This window comes from Gallinula chloropus (assembly GCF_964237585.1).
Source record: "Gallinula chloropus genome assembly, chromosome: 19".
Classification (NCBI taxonomy): Eukaryota; Metazoa; Chordata; class Aves; order Gruiformes; family Rallidae; genus Gallinula; species Gallinula chloropus.
In genome coordinates this window covers 3354272-3373040 of record NC_140104.1, presented here as the reverse complement: position 1 = coordinate 3373040, position 18769 = coordinate 3354272, and the positions used below count along the sequence as shown (strand labels likewise).

Below are 18769 nucleotides of genomic sequence, written 5' to 3'. Positions count from 1 at the left end.
GTAGCCATCAGCATTCCAGTATTCTTGTGACACACTTTCCAGAATCTTCATAGCACTGAAGGTCTAAGTGATCACCTTGTCCTTCCTCAAATGGTTCTGAGATGCACCAGGTACTTAACAGTACTTAACACTTGCCCCTAACGCAGAGCAACTATGCTCTGGTGAAGGGAAAAGAGCTGAGAAATGTTTTCTTGCTGCCTTGTCCCAGGATGAGTAAATTGCAGCCACATTGCTTATGCAGCAGGGACTAGCGAGAAGGAAGCTTGCCATTCCATCCCAGCATCCAAGCCTTGAATCAGCTATGATTCATCTCCAATTCTGTGACTCTGCAAAGCTGAAGTAGCCCATCAGGACCAACAGCTTGGACTGACAGACCTAAGATGAACTAGGAAGGTAGCTGTGGGTAGAGAAACGTGCTGCTTTACACATTCAATGCATGCAGGGAAATTAACTCAAAGTAAATATCATTTTGCTATAGAACAACAGTATTTAGAACCTGCTCACCTCAACAGGTAGCTCAACAGCTGAGACAGATGCTGTACATTGAGGAATTAAGACATCATAAGACTGTATGCAAGGCCAGCATTATTACTAGAAAGTACAAAACGAATTTAGAAATACTACACTTGTGGTTCAGAAAAAAAATCAACACACAAACACAGTGGTGTCACCAGGCTTCTGCAGCTCACCAAGACTGGTGTATGGAGCACAGCAAAACACGGTGTCAGTGCTTTCAGCTCGCTCCAGGTTGTTACTGATCGTTTGGCCTTTGTCTACCCCACAGTAGTAACACCACCTTACTACAATAAGGATGGATATTGCTCAGAGGGAGGACCAGGGAACAATTTGTCTTTTATTCTTTCTCTCTGTTGATTTTTTTCCCTTTAAGATCCAGTGAAAATTAGCCAAACCCAGTAATATTATCAAACACATTTTATTAAAAAAATCAAGGAACTAAAAAGAGATTGTGATCAATCAGTTTAGATTTACACTTCAGAAATTAAACACGTCATTCTCATCTTAGTTACAGAGAGGGAAAAGTAGTGAGCAACTTACATCCATGAATGACATCCTCTCCGATCCGCTTGTCAGCCTCACGCTAGCAAGACACAACTCCTCCTTACCAAGCCCGCTCAGGCCAGGGTAGGTGCCCTGCTTTGCACACACACAGACACACAGACACCCAGCACACGTCTGACTCTGCAGGAGACAGAACAGAGAAGAGGATGACAAATAGGGAGCAACAGCTGCTCCTTAAGAGCCCAAGAACCTTGGTAAATGCACCAGCCCTCGGTAAGACGGGCCCACCAGAACTAGCACCTGTCAGGTCCTCTGAGTTGAAAGCGGAATCCTTCCTCCCTCCCTCTCCCTTCAAAGCTGTCATGAAAGACAACGATTTAGCTCCACAGTCATGCTTAGGGCCTACCTACTTCCTCAAGAAAAATAAAAATAGGTCACTTGGATTAGCATATGTTTAAATTTGCATTTAATTGCTATTCACATCCATCTTGTTCAGCGGTCGAGTATATTTAGTTCCAGTAAACTGTGAAAGATGAAAACAGAAGAGGGATTACCTTCATTTTTACTAAGGCAGCTCAAGTTTTGTTTCTTGAAGACAGCTACATAGCCAAGTTAATCTAGAAGAAAACAATCTGTAGAAGTTCATATATAGGAACTGCATACAGTAACCACCAAGGATCTGCAGGAAGAATATTTTAAGTAATTTGCCTTGTTCTTAATAACTTCTCCTCATCCTCTACCCCTTAGGATAAAGGATTTCCCTCTAAACTAGGAAAATGAAACAGCAACTATCCTGCCACAGACAGAATTTTAAAAACCAAAAGAACCCCCCAAACCCAAGCATCTGTCCTAAGAACAACATGGTGTCCCTCACTTTTTAATTAACAGGAGAGCAGGTTGGGTGTTAATACTAAAAAGAGAATAGACCCAGAGGAAACATCCACTGTACAGTTAGAGTGGACTCAAATACTAAATGTTCTCCAGCAGTTCAGCTTTTAGATAACGAGACCAGGAAAAAAAAAAAAAAAAAGAGGGATATTCAAAAGAACAATTGACTCATTTATTTTTATCTTTTATTATGAGCTAATACCAGGATGACATTCAAATGTCAGATGGCACAATTAAGACAGTCTTGGTAGGAATTATTCCAGCATTCCCAAAATTACAATTTAGTACACGAATGGCATCAAATGTATGCATCACTCCCACAGAGAAAAATGATGAAATTCTGAATATCTTATACCAGAATAGTTTCTGCATCAAATGGGAAAAGAAAAACTGCTGGTAACACAGCTGACCTATAAACCTTTTATGATAATGACCTGCAGAACAAAATATTCCTCCTATTTAACATCTAGTAAAAAAAAATATGACTTTTGTTCAAGTTTAAGATTTAATACTTTTATATGGTTAGCCACGACAGGTATTAACCTCAGTTTTGCTATATTTTTGTAATGCTACAAAAATCCTATAAAATCAAATTATAGTGAATTTTTCAGTGATTATAATTAAAAAAGCGCAGCTTGTACAAAATAAAAAAAATAAGATTCTATACTCTAATGAAAAATTTAAGACATTTTTAAATGAACAAAAGAAAGCACTTGTTAAGCTCTCCAATATTCAATGCATTCTGCATTTATCTGAAATAGCCAGACAGGAGCTAGAACTCCACTCCCCTTAGTTCACGACTAGTAATTTTGACACTATTATATATATATAGAGGATCTATGTCTGATATTTTTACAAATAAATACAGGATAAACCATATTGCATAGTGTGTGCTTGCTGTCTGAGTCACACTCCAGAAGTTTCACAGTTATGGTAGGGAATTAAACTTATAATCTATGGGATGAAACATTGACAGTACATGAAATTTCATTTTAAAAGCAATTAATCGGATCTGTAATTAATCAGTGAACTCAGACAAACAATTCTTGCCATTCTTGCCAGCCATATTAAACCAATTCTTCTGGACAGTTATATCCAGCCAACTGTCAGCTGTAACTGGGACCAAGAGAGATCTGCTTCAAAAAAAAAAAATAGTGACTTAATTTTTTTTAAATTAAGTTACTTTATACTCAGTAAACATGTTAGGAAACCTGCATTAATGAGTGGCACAGAGAGGCACTGCTTGAAGTGCTCTGCAGTTTCACAAACATGCCACCAGTGGCCGTATCACCAGCTGGAACGTGGCAAACTTCCAGTACAGTTTCTGTCACTGTAAAACAACTTGATTTGCCTTATTTAAAAAAAAAAAAAAGTTTCCCAACAAAAGGCTTATCAGGAAGAAAACAAAATACTAATTTCTGCTCAATTATAACCATCTTTTTTTGTTGGTTCTTTGTTAGTATCGACAAGGTATCGATGAATCCTTCTGACTTGCAAACGTTTAGAAAACGGCCCTCTGACTGGATTCAACACGCTTAGAGAGTTTTATGGCTTGGATCCTATGGCTCAAAAAGATTCAGTACACACAGAGTAAGCAGAATCTATAAAAAAATCCCTACTGTTGTGAAACGCTAGAAGTAGACTTTGCACATTTGACTAAAGATAACGCAACGTGTGGCAGGCAAAAAGTGACAGGACTTGTATGCAGTTGCATGATCATATACACACACACGCACACACCATACACACTCTAACTAGTGTAAAGCTCTGCAGATATTAACCCTTTCACCAGCTATGTTCATGGAAATGCTTTCTTTAAGGCAGGAAGTATTTAAGTAAGGTAAAGTTACCTTTATTTTATTCTTTGTACCTGTAAGTCGTTTGTACAGATTGTGACAATTTCAAAAACATAAATAGTGTCCTTAGAACATGTTTCCTAAATTCAGTTGCTAAAGTTCTGACCCACTGTGGAAGACATTCACTGAAAGGCCATTTAAACACTTTTTCTCATACAATCAGCAAATTTATTGCCCCAGCATAGAAAAAAAAAAATGTTGAGAAATTTAGAAATGTATAATGGCAGGGAACTCTCATAAGCAAAATTTTACTAAAAAAAGGAAAAAAAAAGTGAAAATCCTCAGATTCTTACCCACCAGTCAGAAAAAGGTTTATTTCCTTATAGAAATTTGTTTCTATAGAAGCAAATAGCAAAAATTTCCTATAGAACTTGTTTCCTGTGTGTTTCTACTGACCTTGTATTCCGATGCACTTTTTTTTTTTTCCTCATCTTTCCTATGGGTAAGAATCTGACCGCATTCAGCTGTCTCGATCTAAGGACTAGCGTATACGGAAGCGATGTTTCCCAGTGAAATGTCTGCTGAGGACAAGGATGAAATAAGCAGGACATGTACGTGAGCCCATGGCTTCCAGTTAAGCCGAGAACATAGCAGCATTGCCATTTGATTAGATCCCTTTGTCTTTGCAGGAACAGGTATTTCAGCTGGGTAAGCAAGCGAAACAGTTCTCTCCCACCCCACACTGCCAAGCTGGTAATCGAGCGATTCGCTTATTGATTTGTTGTTTCATGAGGAGAAGAATCAGAACTAGAGCCTTTACTTTCTTCACAGCAACCAATTGTTTTGCATTTTTAATTTTGGGATACTTTCCATAATGAGCTGAATCAAAAAATCTATTTGAAAAATATATATTTTTATATATATAAAAAACTCATGTTTCGAATGTGAAATACCAATTAATTTTATCTTTCATCTTTGATTCCACCCCATTGTAGGAAACAGCTTAATCAAGCTTGCATGCTAATTATTCCTCAGACGCAAGCGTATAGGCATTTCATACTTTGCCTAGTGAAAGGGCTAACCCTCCTTGACACATTCACGACTAGACCAGTGATTCTGAAGCAACATCCTGACCCTTAATACTGTCAGTTTCAAGCTATCAAGCTGAAAAATCCTTGATAAGGTGAGAAGATGTCACTGCGAATCAGTTAGATGATGTGCCTAGAGTTCTGCAATACCATTTTCTAAAGTTTTTTATGCACCATTGATTGACAGAAAAAAAATCCGTTTTTCTTTGCTTTCCAAGTCGCTCTGTGCAATGACTGACTCTTTGATACTGTCACTTTTTAAAAGTAAACCATACAAGCCCTCGTATTTCAACTTCAAGGGGGCTTATGTCCGTTCTTTGCTTTCCACCTTCAAAGGCTTAAAAAAATTGTGTTGTCATAGATTCATGCGCAAGTGCTCTGGTCGTTTGGAAATCATGGGAAAAGCTTGTTTTTTATATGGCCCAGAGTTTGGTTGCCGGATTGGAAGTGGTGCTGAGGCCTCTCCACAGACTGTCACATCCATTTGCTCTATTCCACTTGTCTCCATTGGATATTCCACAGGTGTCTGAGTATTTGATGCGCTGGCAGAAGCACCTCTTCCCCAGAAATCCCCAGGGGAAAACTTTACAGGGCTTTAAAACAAGAAATATATAAAAATCAGAGATGAAGATACACACACAGCATCAAGGTACGTCCTTTACTCTGCAGGAAGCTGAACTCAAACGCCTATTGAGAATTAATTAATTCTTCCTTCCACTTCCAGAAGTCTGAGAAAGTTTCCATGTCTAGCTTCTACCACAGTCTCTGGTAAAGTAAAATTCTCTCATTTGAGCAGTGAGGATACATAATTTTAGGTGACTGCAGAAGGAATTGTCTGTACTAACATGATTCTTTAGCAGCACATAAGTACTTAGGATGTTCAGAAAGAGTTCTAGAGGGATGGTGTATGGCCACCAGGCTGTTATCAGCACTGAACAGCAAGCAGATCAGTAATTCTGTCAAGCACCATAGATCTGCCTCTAATAACGTGGTTTGTGAAATGAGATTGGTGCTGCACTTCTAATGGAAGTGATGTGCTTACTGAGAAGAAAGGCTGCAGATTTTATTTCTAGTGTAGATCTATTTCAACAACTTGCCAAAAAGCATACTGGGGACAAAAGGGGGGGTAAACATACCTGACTGGTGTCCTAGGGCTACCTATGAATCTGCGAGGTGATCGAATTTTTGGTTCAAAAGAAAATTTCTCTTTTACGCTTTCAAGTACAGATGGAGCCACATACGTAAAACCCTGCAAAACAGGAACGAATGCACTGTGACTTACAGGCAGGTTGTACAGTTACAGGCCCTTGTGCAGTTACAATTGGCATGAAAGTAAATGAAAATTCTAAAAAGGAAAGTAAATGTAGACATGCAAACTTCTACTCCCTTCCTGAAGCAAAGAGAGCTGGACTTTAGGGAGTTCCTCACCTGGGTGCCCGCACAACCCCAGCTATTTCCACTCAGATCACAGATTCCCACGGCCATGCTCAATTTAATTAATTTTAATCTATAGAATAGACATTGCTTTCTCTGCATGACCATGAAAGCAATCACATGTCCAGCGTTCATAATGCAACTGTGAATTGGAATGCTGACATTTCAGAAAGTAAGCAACATTTGTTGGCTGCTTTATCCATATACAGAAAACATCAGCAATAATCAAGCTCAGTATTTTCAAAGCCCTTAAACATTCCAAACCTGCTGCAGAACATGTGTTTAAAACTATGACAGTTTGCTTAAGATTCAATAGACATAATTTCTGGAAAATGCCCCCGTGTTTCCAAGCAACACTAGGTACCTCCCCACAGCCATTACACACTTGTCACCAGCTCACTTACCAGAAAGACCTGGTTGGCACTTTCACTGAGAGTAGAGTCATCTGGGCTATCAACAGGTGTCTGACGTGTAAACTTTGAATCAAACTGGCTCACATCCTCTTCAGATTGCTTTGCAAAAACAAAATGGTTAAGGGTTTATATTACAGATATCAACCAAATGGCTTAGCGGTGATGAGTGTAGCCTCTGGATGGAGTTCATTCCATAGGTTTTTGGCAGAGCTTTGCTGTAGTAAAACCCTGGAGTGGTGTCGGAATCCTGTCGCTGCCAGTGGGAGGTCACTATGGGCACTGACACTGAGAAATAAAGGCAAGGGGGAGGGGCAAAAATTATGGATCAAAAAGGAACACAAATTAAAAAGATGCCTTTAAAAAAAAATCTCAAATTACAAACAAAAACTTTTAGAAATACAACGCCAGTTCCTTGCAAGTTAAGCCCTTGTCACAACCAGTATAGAACAGTTGCAACTATGAGTTTTTGGAAGCCTCTCCAGATAATTTCATCCCATTTTTGCAGATACAGAAGTGTTTCTATTGTGAGGGATAGATGACAACTCTGGAATAAGTGAGAGTGATGAATATTGTGTAATTCAGTCAAAGAGCAGCAGACATAACTCCAAGATCCCTTCCCTCGTTCATAGGTGTAACTGAAAAGGCAGCATGTATTCATCTGCACAGGCCTTCATGCAACCATGGAAGCATTTTCAAAAGCCATCTGGTTTGTACAGTAACTTCCATAAAAATTGCTAATAACAGAAAAAAAACCTCAAATTTGTTTGGAAGTATCAGTCTTGTGTCAGTCTGAATTTCATTCAAAATGGTGAGGGGAGAAAAAAAAAGGCCTGGAGTCACCATGCCGTAGTATGCTCAACGTCAGGGATGCCTAAGTGGGATTTTACTAGTAGGGAACTGTCATGTAACAATACTCATTGCTGCTGTAGCTAATGACACCCAGAAAGGAAAAAGAGACAGAAACCCCACACCATCAAAATATAAGGTAGTATAATAGAGGCTTATTCATCACATCACTGGCTTGAGGTAAAATTTAATTACTGCCTCTAATGCCCAAGATGCATTTTAATATTAATAAGCAAACATACAAAATGCTTAATTAGGTGACTTTTGCTTAGCAACGTTTTATCATCTTAGTTTCAACCAAGTACTGACTTACTGTCTTCTTCTTACTGCACTTCTGAGTCAGTTTAACCTGCAGACTAGAAGCAGGAGGAATTTAAACTGAAACAGAAGCTTCTTATTCCAGGAGAAAGATCAGAAGGATAAATCAGCTTTTAGCTAATTTTTGCCCCCTTCTCACATATAAAAAGATCCTGCTTCAGTGACAGATGAGTACCAAGACCACAGAGCAGTAGAAAACAGCACACACGACAGCCAGTACTTCATACCATGTGGAGATGTAAAGAGGGTTTTTTAGGTGATAATACAGCATCATTTCTCAGAGGGGAAACAATAAATCTGCATCGGGTACTTTCTTTAATTTGACAACAGTGAATCTGAGAACCAGTAATCTCAGTAGATGCATTTACCTATTTAAAGTACCATAAATCAACCACACTCCAGTTTGTAAGAGTGAATGTAAGTTTTAGATTCCTTTAAGAACTTTCCTAAAGGATTTTTCCTAAAGATTTCCAGAATATCTTGCAACATTCTGAGTACATACCAATAAGGGTTTAAAAGGAGGTTCCACCTTTCGTGCCAACAGCTCATCCCAGTTAATGTGTCTGAAGAACGGGTGAGCCTACAAGAGTTAGCAACAGCACAGAGTCACTCCAACTTCTGGGCAGGAATCATAAGTAAGTTAGGAACTAGTAAGCATGTTCTTTACAGGCCCTCTCTGTGGTGTCTTGTGTAGATACCATACCTCCAAGGCAGACAAGGCATGGCCCTATCATGTTGTCCTTGAATGTATTAGAAAAAGTCAGTTGACATGCAAAATACCTCTTAAGTCTTTCAACTTTAAAAGTTAGATAACTAAAAGTAATGGCAAAACACTGTATTAATGACAAATTATCAGAAGTGTGAGATAAAGAGGACTCTCTAGTACACTGTTAATCTCACCACAAAAAAAGCAAGCTGGAAGCAACAGGAGCTGGGCCTCTGCCTTCACATACAAACTAACAATGCTCTTCCCTTGAAAGAGCTGCACCAAATGCAAGAGCTAGCAGGTTTTTCACCAGAGGATCATAGCTTTTATATGCTCAACTGTACAATTAGCATTGTGCAACTAGTAGAAAAGATCTGGATGACAGAGCTAAAGAATCAAAGTTACTTTCCAAATCTCAAATTATCAAATAGATAGACAGCTGCTTTCGTTAAACCTTTAAAGCATTCACCTTTTCAGCAGCTGCCACATGTGGCTGTCTTTTTGCTCATTACACTTCAAGACAGACAAACTCTCCTTCTCTGCTGTATCCTCAAAGCCATTTTATTTTCAGTGAGGTAATTTGAAGATTTTTGAGTTAAGCCAAAGTTACCTGAACTTCTCCAGCATCTCCAGGACCAGCTCCCAGACGTGAGGCAGCATTTCTTTTTAGCAGCTTAAGGAGAAATAACATCCAAAAAAGAAAAATTAGTTATGTTGTTATGACTAGACTAGTTCTGACATGAATCATCATTTGAATGAATACCATGCAGAATGAACAACAATCAGAAAATCTGCATTTGTTACAAATCAATTATATTTCCATGGAAAATCACTATACCACACAAATCAAGACTGGCTTATTTAGTAATAAAACAAGCTCGGACTGCATAGCCATAGCAGTATCATATTTCTGTTTACATGTGCATCTAGTACTGACCTTCCTCAAAATCCTACCTTTTTAAGCAGATCTCTGGCTTCTTGTGTGAGGTAGGGAGGCAAGTTGAGTTTACACTTGAGAATCTTGTCAATTGTTTTCTTTCTGTTCTCCCCGGTGAAAGGAGGCTAGACAGGACCATTGTAAGAGGAGGAAAAAGAGAACTTGTTCAGGTCTCTTATTTGTGTACAGAACTCACTTCAGCAACTTATAAAGCAGGTAAAATTACTGCAAACAGGACTGCCAAATAACTGTTTGCATGACAGCAGCTCATGACTGCAGTCAACACAAGGGTTGTCTTAGTTTAGTTATATTTCTTACTTGCAGTTTGTATGTATAGATATGTATACGTATTTACACATGCATCTGAATTAGAATACTATGAAAGCTACAATAAGAAATACATGCAATTATAACTGTGCACCTACTGCTCCAGTCAGCATGTCATACATTAGTGCCCCCAAACTCCACCAGTCCACAGCGCGATTATGCCCACTCCTCATCAAGATTTCAGGGGCCCTGTAATCAGAAAAATTGAAAATACAGGAGTATTGTAACAAGCTTATTACTAGTTCTGACTACTGCTTTTCAAACAAAGCCACATTTATCAAGCAAAATTTCTCCAAGCAACCGAACATATGAACCATCAGTTAAAAAAGGCAAAACGTAGCCATTACCCCCAGCCCAGAGCAATACTTTGCTATTTCATCATGCAGCTCACATGTATTCAATTGTTCCACAGAACGTGTGTGTGACCGTTCCATCGTGAATAGATTCTTTACATAATCCAAAGTCAGTCAATTTCACGTGACCTGAAAGGAAATACATAAAATTCAAGACTTGCCAGAATTCTGACTTTTGTACAAGCAGCATTAAAAAAAAAATAGGTATTTTTAACATCTATATGTAATAATTCTGAACTACTTCCAGATCTCTTCAGTGGTCTGAACAAAGCAAATGTAAAGTGGAATAAGGTAATCACACTTAAGAGATAAAACCTCTGCATTCTTCCTATGTAAGAAAGTGTTTCCACTTGATGAACAGAAAGAAGACAAAACTTAAATCACATATAGGCAAATGTATTTAAACATAAAGATTTCAGAGTATCATTCAGATAAGAAAGCAAAGCTACTGAATTTTACGGCTTGCTTCAAAGTTTAGAGAACAACCCTCAACAAACTGTAGTGATCCAAATAGTTCAGTACAGAGACTTAAAATAATTAAGTTGTTTAAGGTAACATACAAATACTGGATGACACAGATTGCCAGACTAATCAGTGTGACACAGTCAATGTAACAGCTAGGTAAGTCACTTCAGCTATGGAACATGCAGCATCCATCCTACCTAAATTGCCTTTCCTAGCATCTTCAGTCATCCCTATTAGTAAAATGTCACTGCTGCTACACTGAAGACACAGATTTTTATGTACTTTACACTGACCCAGCAGAAGAAAGATTTCAATGCTGCATAAATAGCAAGTCAACCATTCAACAAAATGCCCCTGTCTGTAGACACGGAACTTGGAGCTCACTGTGGCTTTTTAAAGCTGAAGAACCGGTGTTTAAGGGTGAGCAATTAGCTTTGCCAATTCTTCAGGTATACTAAGAGTGATAATGAACATCGTTCTAAGGAAATCCACATAAGAGTGAAGTGTTGTGACCTTTGAAGAATTGTTTTCAAATGACTGGCACCGTAACTGTCACTGTATTTCTACCTTGATGATTAAGCATGATATTTTCCGGCTTCAGATCACGATAGATTATTCCTTTTTGATGCAAGTGCCCCAGTGCCATTGAGATTTCTGCCAAGTAAAAGCTAAAAGGAAACATATGCCACACAATTAGACGTATTCAATCACACAGAGCATCTTAAGCATGAAGAGTATTATGTATATAGCAACAGTTCCTTCAAAGTATTGTTATGAGAGAATAAATGACAGAAAGAACGATGCCTTTGAGGCTGCTTTGCCAAAAGGCTTACAGACTCTGAGATGAGCTACAAAAACCACTCCATTAGACTGAGGTCTGTCTGTGCGGTAACTATCTTGCCATCAATATATTTGGAGGAATCTGAATTTACCAGTCAGTGATTAAAATGTGCTTCAACCTGTACTGCCACATCGAGGTGGGAAAGCTGAAGGAAAATTTTTTACAAAAAGGCAGCTAAGAAGGTAACTGGCAGCACCCAGAGTCCAACTGCAGAGCAGGATCACAGCCCCATGGGTACATCAAAGCTTTTCTAAGGTGCTACTGGCACGCACTGTGGGAAGATGGAACTGTTTTCAGTTATGTGGAACCTAATCAATAAGGGATAACTTCCACTTGTTTACATGTACAGTATCATTACTTGAAAGGCAGCTTCTCCTTCATTAGAATAATTGTTTATCACTTCACATATCTGATTGTTAGAATACAGCCACTACAGTGGAAATTCTGTAACTGGCTGGTAAAACTGTGCGTGGATGCACAGAAAAAACAAATCAACCCCCTGCATTTACAGCAAGTCTTTTCTCCAAAGCCCAAACACCACAATCCTATGGAGTACAGCCTCACCCAACAAAGCACCTCTTCTGAAGTATGACTGGAGTTACACTAGCACAAACCAGTAAGTATGGAACACACGTATCTGCCTTACACCCAGTTAACTGCTCTTTAGACTATTAAATGAATGAGTGGTTATATATAGTTTTTCAAGTCAGAGCATACAGTTTAAGCACTCAATAAAACCCTCAAAACTATTAATTTACCAGAATAGTTTCACTTACCAAGCTGTGTCTTCCATAAATATCCCTTCTCTCTCTAACTGCATAAATAGTTCTCCTCCTGTCATGAGGAAAGTGGGATTATACTCTATTAAAGTACCGGTTTAGGCAGTCAAAAGACTTATTTTCTAGAAAAACTGCAAGCAACGTATTCTGTCTACAAAAACTTGTTTCACAAAAAACAACTGAGAACATACTATTCTGTTATTCTCAGAATTCTAGCAACCTAAAGAAATGCCAAAAGAAATCAGAAGAACACAACAGCATTTCTGTCCCTGTTTTTTCTATTTTTGCAGCTTGGGCAAATTGCTTCTAATCCGTTTCCCTATCCATGAAATAAAGTTAATGCTTTCTTGTTTCACAAAGACCCTGCGAGGACTAAAACCTCAGGTACTCCGTATGACTGCATAGAATCTAAATGTAACATCCAGGAATTCCAAGCCTGATGAAAGAAAGGGTCTTAAAATCACTTCTCTCCTGTGCTGTCATGAAAAATATCTGTTTTGGTTTCCTGGATCTTTACTGCATTGAATTACAAGATTTATTTATGTTATTCTATGTATTTTTAATACTAATCTATTTTACCTTTTTAAGACACCGTGCCAGTAGTTAGCTGGCCTTTTATAAATAGACTAAGAAAACCAAATTCTTGATTACATGAAATACCAAGAACCAGAATTTGATATACTGACCACTGAGATACTCAAGGATGAGGTAGAGTTTTCCACCGGTCTGAAAGGCATAAATTAAGTCTACGATGAAGGGATGTTTCACTTCCTCCAGTATATTCCGCTCTGCTTTTGTATGAGCTGTGTCCTTTGCATTTCTTACTATCATTGCCTACAAAAAGCAGAGATACATGAACACCAGACCATGCTAACCAAGGCAGACTCATACTCATCACAACCCTACATATGACTCAGCAACATAATAAAACAACCACAGTATGTACATTACATGACAGTTTTCTTACGAAATTTTAAGTATTGTATAGAATTACACAATTATTTGGGCTGGAAGGGACCTCCTGACCTATTTAAATTAGCTGCTAACTACACAGAACAATTTAATTTCAGCTGTACCTAGGTAACAACAATATATGAGATGAAGTTTATTTTTAGGTATACTAAATAATGAGATTAATTATAAAAGGTAAATGGAGGGATAGTTTTATTTTCTTTTCAGGGAGATGTGAACATTTGGGTTACCTTTTTAAGAACTTTCATGGCAAATATCTTCCCGGTGTTTGCTCCAGTAACTTTTCGTACTTGAAATACCTACACAACACCAACAGAGAACTGATCATGTATTACGACTGCATTAGCTGCCATGAAGTTAAAACAACAAAGTTTTGTGAAAGAGAGATGAGATCACCTACAAACTGTAATGCTGCCTGCAGAGAAGCAGCTAGAGATTTGAACCAGACCCATTTCGGGACATTTTCTGCTGCCACCAGCCGGTGAGGCGCTGCCAGTGACCTTGGTCCCAATAACACCAACCATGGCAGCCCTGCGGTTCCCTTCTGGTAGAGTGAACTTTGCAGCAAACTGGATGGGACAATTAGACCTTGTCAAAGGCAGCACGTGAGCACTGTAACCACCTTCACTGTAATGGATTTACTTCTGTAGAAGAGAGTTCCTTACCTTTCCATAGCCACCTTTGCCAAGCACGCGTAGTAACTCAAAGCACTCTGGTCGGATCTTTTCTGGACCTCTGTTTACACTAGTCTCTGAAATCTCAAACTTTTCACAATGTTCCATGCCGCTGGATAAAACCGAAACAAGAATATAAGACTACCTGATACTCAAAAACCATCGAATGAAAGTAAGCAAGCAAATCACTTTCTGTAAAGCATACAGGATATATTGACATAACCCAACGACTGCTTTGGAGATTTGCAGGATTCTCCAAATTCCAGAAATTTTATTTATTTTATTTAGGTGTGTGCAAAGCAGTGAGTTGCAATTTGCACAGAAAAGATTATCTGCAAATTTGGGGGATTTACAGTATCGAGATTTCCTTCAGATTCCTTCATTTTAATACATAGTAAACCTCTGTATTACACCAGAATTAAGTTTAAAAGACCAAAGCCTCAAACTCACTTAGCTATTCCTACCAGACCTCAAGTAAAGGCAAGGCTATAAGGTGTGTTTAAGTTTCAGATCACATTCAGCAGCCCCAACAGTCATGGCAAGACTTCTCTAACACCATTATCTTGCAGAGAAAGCTGTAACAAAAAAAGTCTCACAACTCTGAACACGCCACAAAAGACTGATCCATAAATTAATGATGCTTCTAAATTATGCCTCAGTTCTACAAAAGATTAACAGATTGATCCTGCTAAAGTAAATGTAACGGAGCTGTTTTAACTATCACTGTCTTTCTCCTTGCAACACGATATGCTGGAACAATCTGGAAATCTATAAAAGCAGCAGTCCTAAAGGTAACTGTCTCCTGAGCATCAAATCACAACTTCTGAATTCTCATCTGCTTCAGATCTCTACACAGCTCTGCAACTGGAGCCTTTGCAAAATGAACAGAACGTACAATGTTCTGCAGGCAGTGCGTTATATCCATGTTACAAATACTATTCAAGCACAAGAGGTATCTTAGGAGAAACAAGGATTAAAAGACAAACAGCAAGTTTCGCCAGAATTGGTTTTTATTATTATTATTTTATTTCAAGATACAATTCACAATTTTTTTTACGTGAAGAAATAATGAAATGACTAGAAACAACTCAGAACTGAACAAGAATGACAAAATTTTCTATTTAACTTAACAATGTAACAAAATTAGAAGTTATATGCAGTTGGCATGAATGATACAGAACATTTTCTAGCAGCAACTTACAGGTCATATTGGCCAACTCCTCCATGGTCCATGCTCTCACTTAATTGACCCTGGGGATGGGAGGAGTAGAAGGAAGATTAATTATAACCAAAAAAACCCAACATTCAAAATTAATGCACTGATGTGTTTTCCAACTTCTTCAATTTTTTATATATATATATATATATATGCTTCCATATATAGTTATGATTTCTGTTATATAATTAAGTCTAAAGGTCAGGAATAAGAAATCATCAGCAGGAGATAAGAAATCTACAAACTTCTGAGATTTGCAGTATTTCCACATAGCTCAAACAGCAGCAAAGGGAACCACTGTTTTACCTGGCTGTGATGCTACTCAGTCCCTTAAATATCAGAGGTACCAATTTCACTGAGCCCCAGGGAAATCTGAAAAAAGCTAAAGTACTGCATTTTTCTTTACAGTTGCTCTTACACACGGGGGGTTTAAATCCTGCTACAGTACTATCCAAATCAGAACAATGGTAAAGATTACGTGAGCAGTTGATGGGATCCATGGGCACTAGACAAAAATCTACTGAGGTTTTATTATTCTGCATCAACAATAATCAAATCCCAGTAGCAATGAAAGAATTAAGCTTTAGTCTGATGTTAAATGCCTTTTCTGACCAATAATCACTTGGACAGATTAATGCATGCAAATACTACTAAAGGTTCAAGCACTTCCACATCAGAACTAATCACCACTAAAGAGCGTAGGTCAATTTGGAAGAGGTATTTTATTCAAATAATTTTCAAATTGATCCTTTATGCAAGAGAATACTTCCCTATATTTGTGGTTCTACATGGCAAAAGCAGCACAAACCAAGCAGCCAGCTGGAATGAACACAAATAGAGCTTAATAGGCAAGCTTCTAATGAGCTTGAGACTATACCTTAACCTTTTTATGTTTAAAGAGGCACATAAAATGAGCACTACGAGTTAGTGAGAAACAACCTGGAATCTACAGGCCAAATACTGAAGTACTGAGTGACTTGTGAAATTCAAGAGAACCAGAAGGAAGAAAAAAAATCCAACCAAAACTCAGACACACTCAGATCTGCAAGCCACAGACCAAAGGAGTGCATTTTAAAATATTATGTAAATGAAAATGCTAACCATAGAAAATTAGAAACTTTCAACAAGTTCCAAACCAATTGTTAAAGTTTACAGAGGTTGGTTTATTTTAGTGGGTGATTGAGAGGGAAATTTAACTCCTGGTTCTATCTAGTAGCACCACAAGCAATTACGGAGTTCAAAAGTTTGTTTCCTGTTCCTGTCCTCTTGATAATATTTATAAGAGAAAACAGCTTACTGACATCTGTTTCACAACAAAACTCACTACAGCTGCCCTTGACCCTACCTTTAGATGCCAACAAACAAATTTTAAAAAAATTCAACAAACAGGGAGAATAAACACCCATCACGTTCCTAGAACAGCATCTCAAGTTACCCAATGGTTCTGGCAAAGCTCACGCATGCTTCTCTGACCCCTGTGACCTTTGGTTTTCATTCTCAGTAATAACTTCAACAAAATTCATTTTAAATACCATCCTGCTATTTTCAGGATCTTTTTCCACAAAACCAAGTGCTCTGGATGGAAATCTAGCAGTCCTTCAGCCTAAACAATGTTTCCTTCATTACAAACACAAAAATTAAGGCTGGGGTTTTTTTCACCACAATCATTGATACAAACAACCATATGGCTTATGAATAAACTCTCCATTTAAAAGATTCTTCACGTTTTTTAGAACAGCCGTGCCCATTCAAATCTACAGCTGACCCATTCTTGCTACTACTAGGCTTACAGCTTTCAGGAGGTACCAGCACCACAGAGATCAGACAAGATAGTCCAGACTTCACACCTTGCTCACTTCCAGTTTAATGATCCCAACTGCTCCAGCTGCAGTGGCTACCTGATCCTTGTAAGACACACACAAGACCTATAGAGAACTCTCCGTGAAACATTCTTCCTCTTACGCCTTCCTGAAACCCATTTCTTTCCTGATCTTATATTCCCTGCTCTCATATACCCTGCTTTTTGCTTCTGTTTTGATTGCAAGTCCATTCTCACCCTCCTTTACCTGCTTGCCAAAAGGCACCTGAGAACCAAATTAGGTCGCCGACACACACTCATATCCACAGTTGTGCCATGAAAATCTCAGTCACAGCAGTTTTTCTAAGTCCTCAATAACTAAAGAGGGTTTTGGGGGTTGGGTTTTTTTTTGTTCCCTGAGACTGAATTACTGGAACACGAGAAAGAACAAATTCAACTTTCTTGCCACCCCCCTCAGAACCTGTTCTTGGCAACATGAACGGTGTGATGCAAGCGACATTTTTTTTAAGCCAAGTACTTTATTGATTGTTGAGATGACAGACGGTGCTTTTCTCCTGCAGGTTGAGAAGCGTTCCAAGCCTTCAGCTGTCAAACAATGTCTCTACAGTTTCTATGGAGTGTGGGCATTCCAACTGTGATACAGAGTATCTGGGTATCTCAAAGACACTGAGAATGTCATTGGTGTTTCAACAGCAAAAAAACTAAATGCAGTAGCAGTTTAAGCATCAGGGAATGTTTAATGTACAAAACTATATAAAAAAGCAACAGTAGCACGGGGAGAATATAAACAGAGATCTTGTAGTAAAATGCTCTAAAGGCCTCAAGAGAATCGGTACAAAGTGACAAGCTACAGATTGCAAGGTGAAGCGCTAGTGAAAGCCTGAGATGGGGCTGCACACCGGTCCACACAGACGCCTAACGCAGCGTTTTAACGCTCGGCTTTTAATTTTGCCGCTAGAGCCACGACTCCGCTCGGTTCCAGAAAGATTAGCGGTCCTGCACTGACGTTACAACATGCGACGAGGGGAAAAAAAAAGAAAAAAAAAGAAAAAAAGGGGGGGGGGGGGGAAAGGGAGAACCCCCAACGCCGCTGCGGCACTCGCGTCAGGCGATGCGGCCGAAACTTCCCAGGGAAAAAGCTCCCGCAAGTTTGGCGCAGCCCCGCCCGCCCCGCAGGACCGCAACCGGGGAAGCCCCGCTTGCCAGCGGCCCAACAACACCGGCTCCTGCCCAAGGGCGCGACGCCGCTTCCTTCGCGCGGGTTGCAACTCCCCGGGCCGAGCGCGGAGCTCGCCTCAGCCGCAGCGCTGCCTCCCCCGGCGCGACTGTCGGGACAGCGCGGCCGGGTATCGCCGGGCAGGGCGCGGCCGCCTCACCTGCGCGGGCCGGGGCGGAGGCCGCCGCCGCCGCGCTCCGCCTCGCCCGGCGCCCGCCCCGCCGCAGCGCGGTCCTTGCCCGCCTCCGCGGCGTCGCCGCCAGGTCGGCCGCCGGCAAGATGCCCCCCGGCGCGGGCCCGCGGGCCGCCTCCCGCTCCCTCCCCTCGGGCCTGCCCCTGGCGCCGCTCCCCGCGGCGGCCTCCCGCTCCCTCCCCGCGCCGCGCCGGCTCGGGCTGCCCTCTCTCACCCCCTCCTCCAGCTCCTCGTCCGAACCCGCGTCCTCAGGCTGGTCCAGGTCGATGTCGAACACGCCCGCCATGGCGCGGGTGTGAGCTGCGGCGCCGCCGCCCCTTCCTGGCTGTGCTGGGAGCACGGGGCCTGGGCCGCCTCATGGGCCCGCACCCCCCAACTCCGCCACGGCCGCCATCACCGGCTGCCCGGCCTCAGCGCGCCTGCGCTCCCGCCCCGAGCCCGGGCGCCGCGCAGGCGTACAACCCCTTC

General features: G+C 40.3%; 1 protein-coding gene across 1 annotated transcript; it reads right to left on the bottom strand.

Moving 5' to 3' along the window:
* Positions 1-1707: 1707 nt before the first annotated feature.
* On the bottom strand, positions 1708-18678 carry RPS6KB1 (ribosomal protein S6 kinase B1). The gene is made up of 15 exons (XM_084273217.1): positions 18516-18678; positions 15059-15108; positions 13849-13969; positions 13414-13482; positions 12898-13045; positions 12209-12266; positions 11159-11259; positions 10165-10255; positions 9872-9962; positions 9464-9571; positions 9120-9182; positions 8306-8383; positions 6631-6738; positions 5929-6041; positions 1708-5385 (listed from the first exon to the last, which is right to left on the bottom strand). Exons 1-15 carry the CDS (start codon positions 18585-18587, stop codon positions 5148-5150), a joined length of 1509 nt encoding a protein of 502 aa, XP_084129343.1. The 5' UTR covers positions 18588-18678; the 3' UTR covers positions 1708-5147.
* Positions 18679-18769: the final 91 nt, after the last annotated feature.

Coding starts and splice junctions, on each gene's coding strand:
- RPS6KB1 (XM_084273217.1), bottom strand. CDS start 18,587: ATGGCGGGCGTGTTCGACATCGACCTGGACCAGCCTGAGGACGCGGGT. Junction 9,572..9,871: donor ATGACATGCTGACTGGAGCA/GTAGGTGCACAG, acceptor GGTCCTGTCTAG/CCTCCTTTCACCGGGGAGAA. Junction 5,386..5,928: donor AGCCCTAGGACACCAGTCAG/GTATGTTTACCC, acceptor CTTGTTTTAAAG/CCCTGTAAAGTTTTCCCCTG.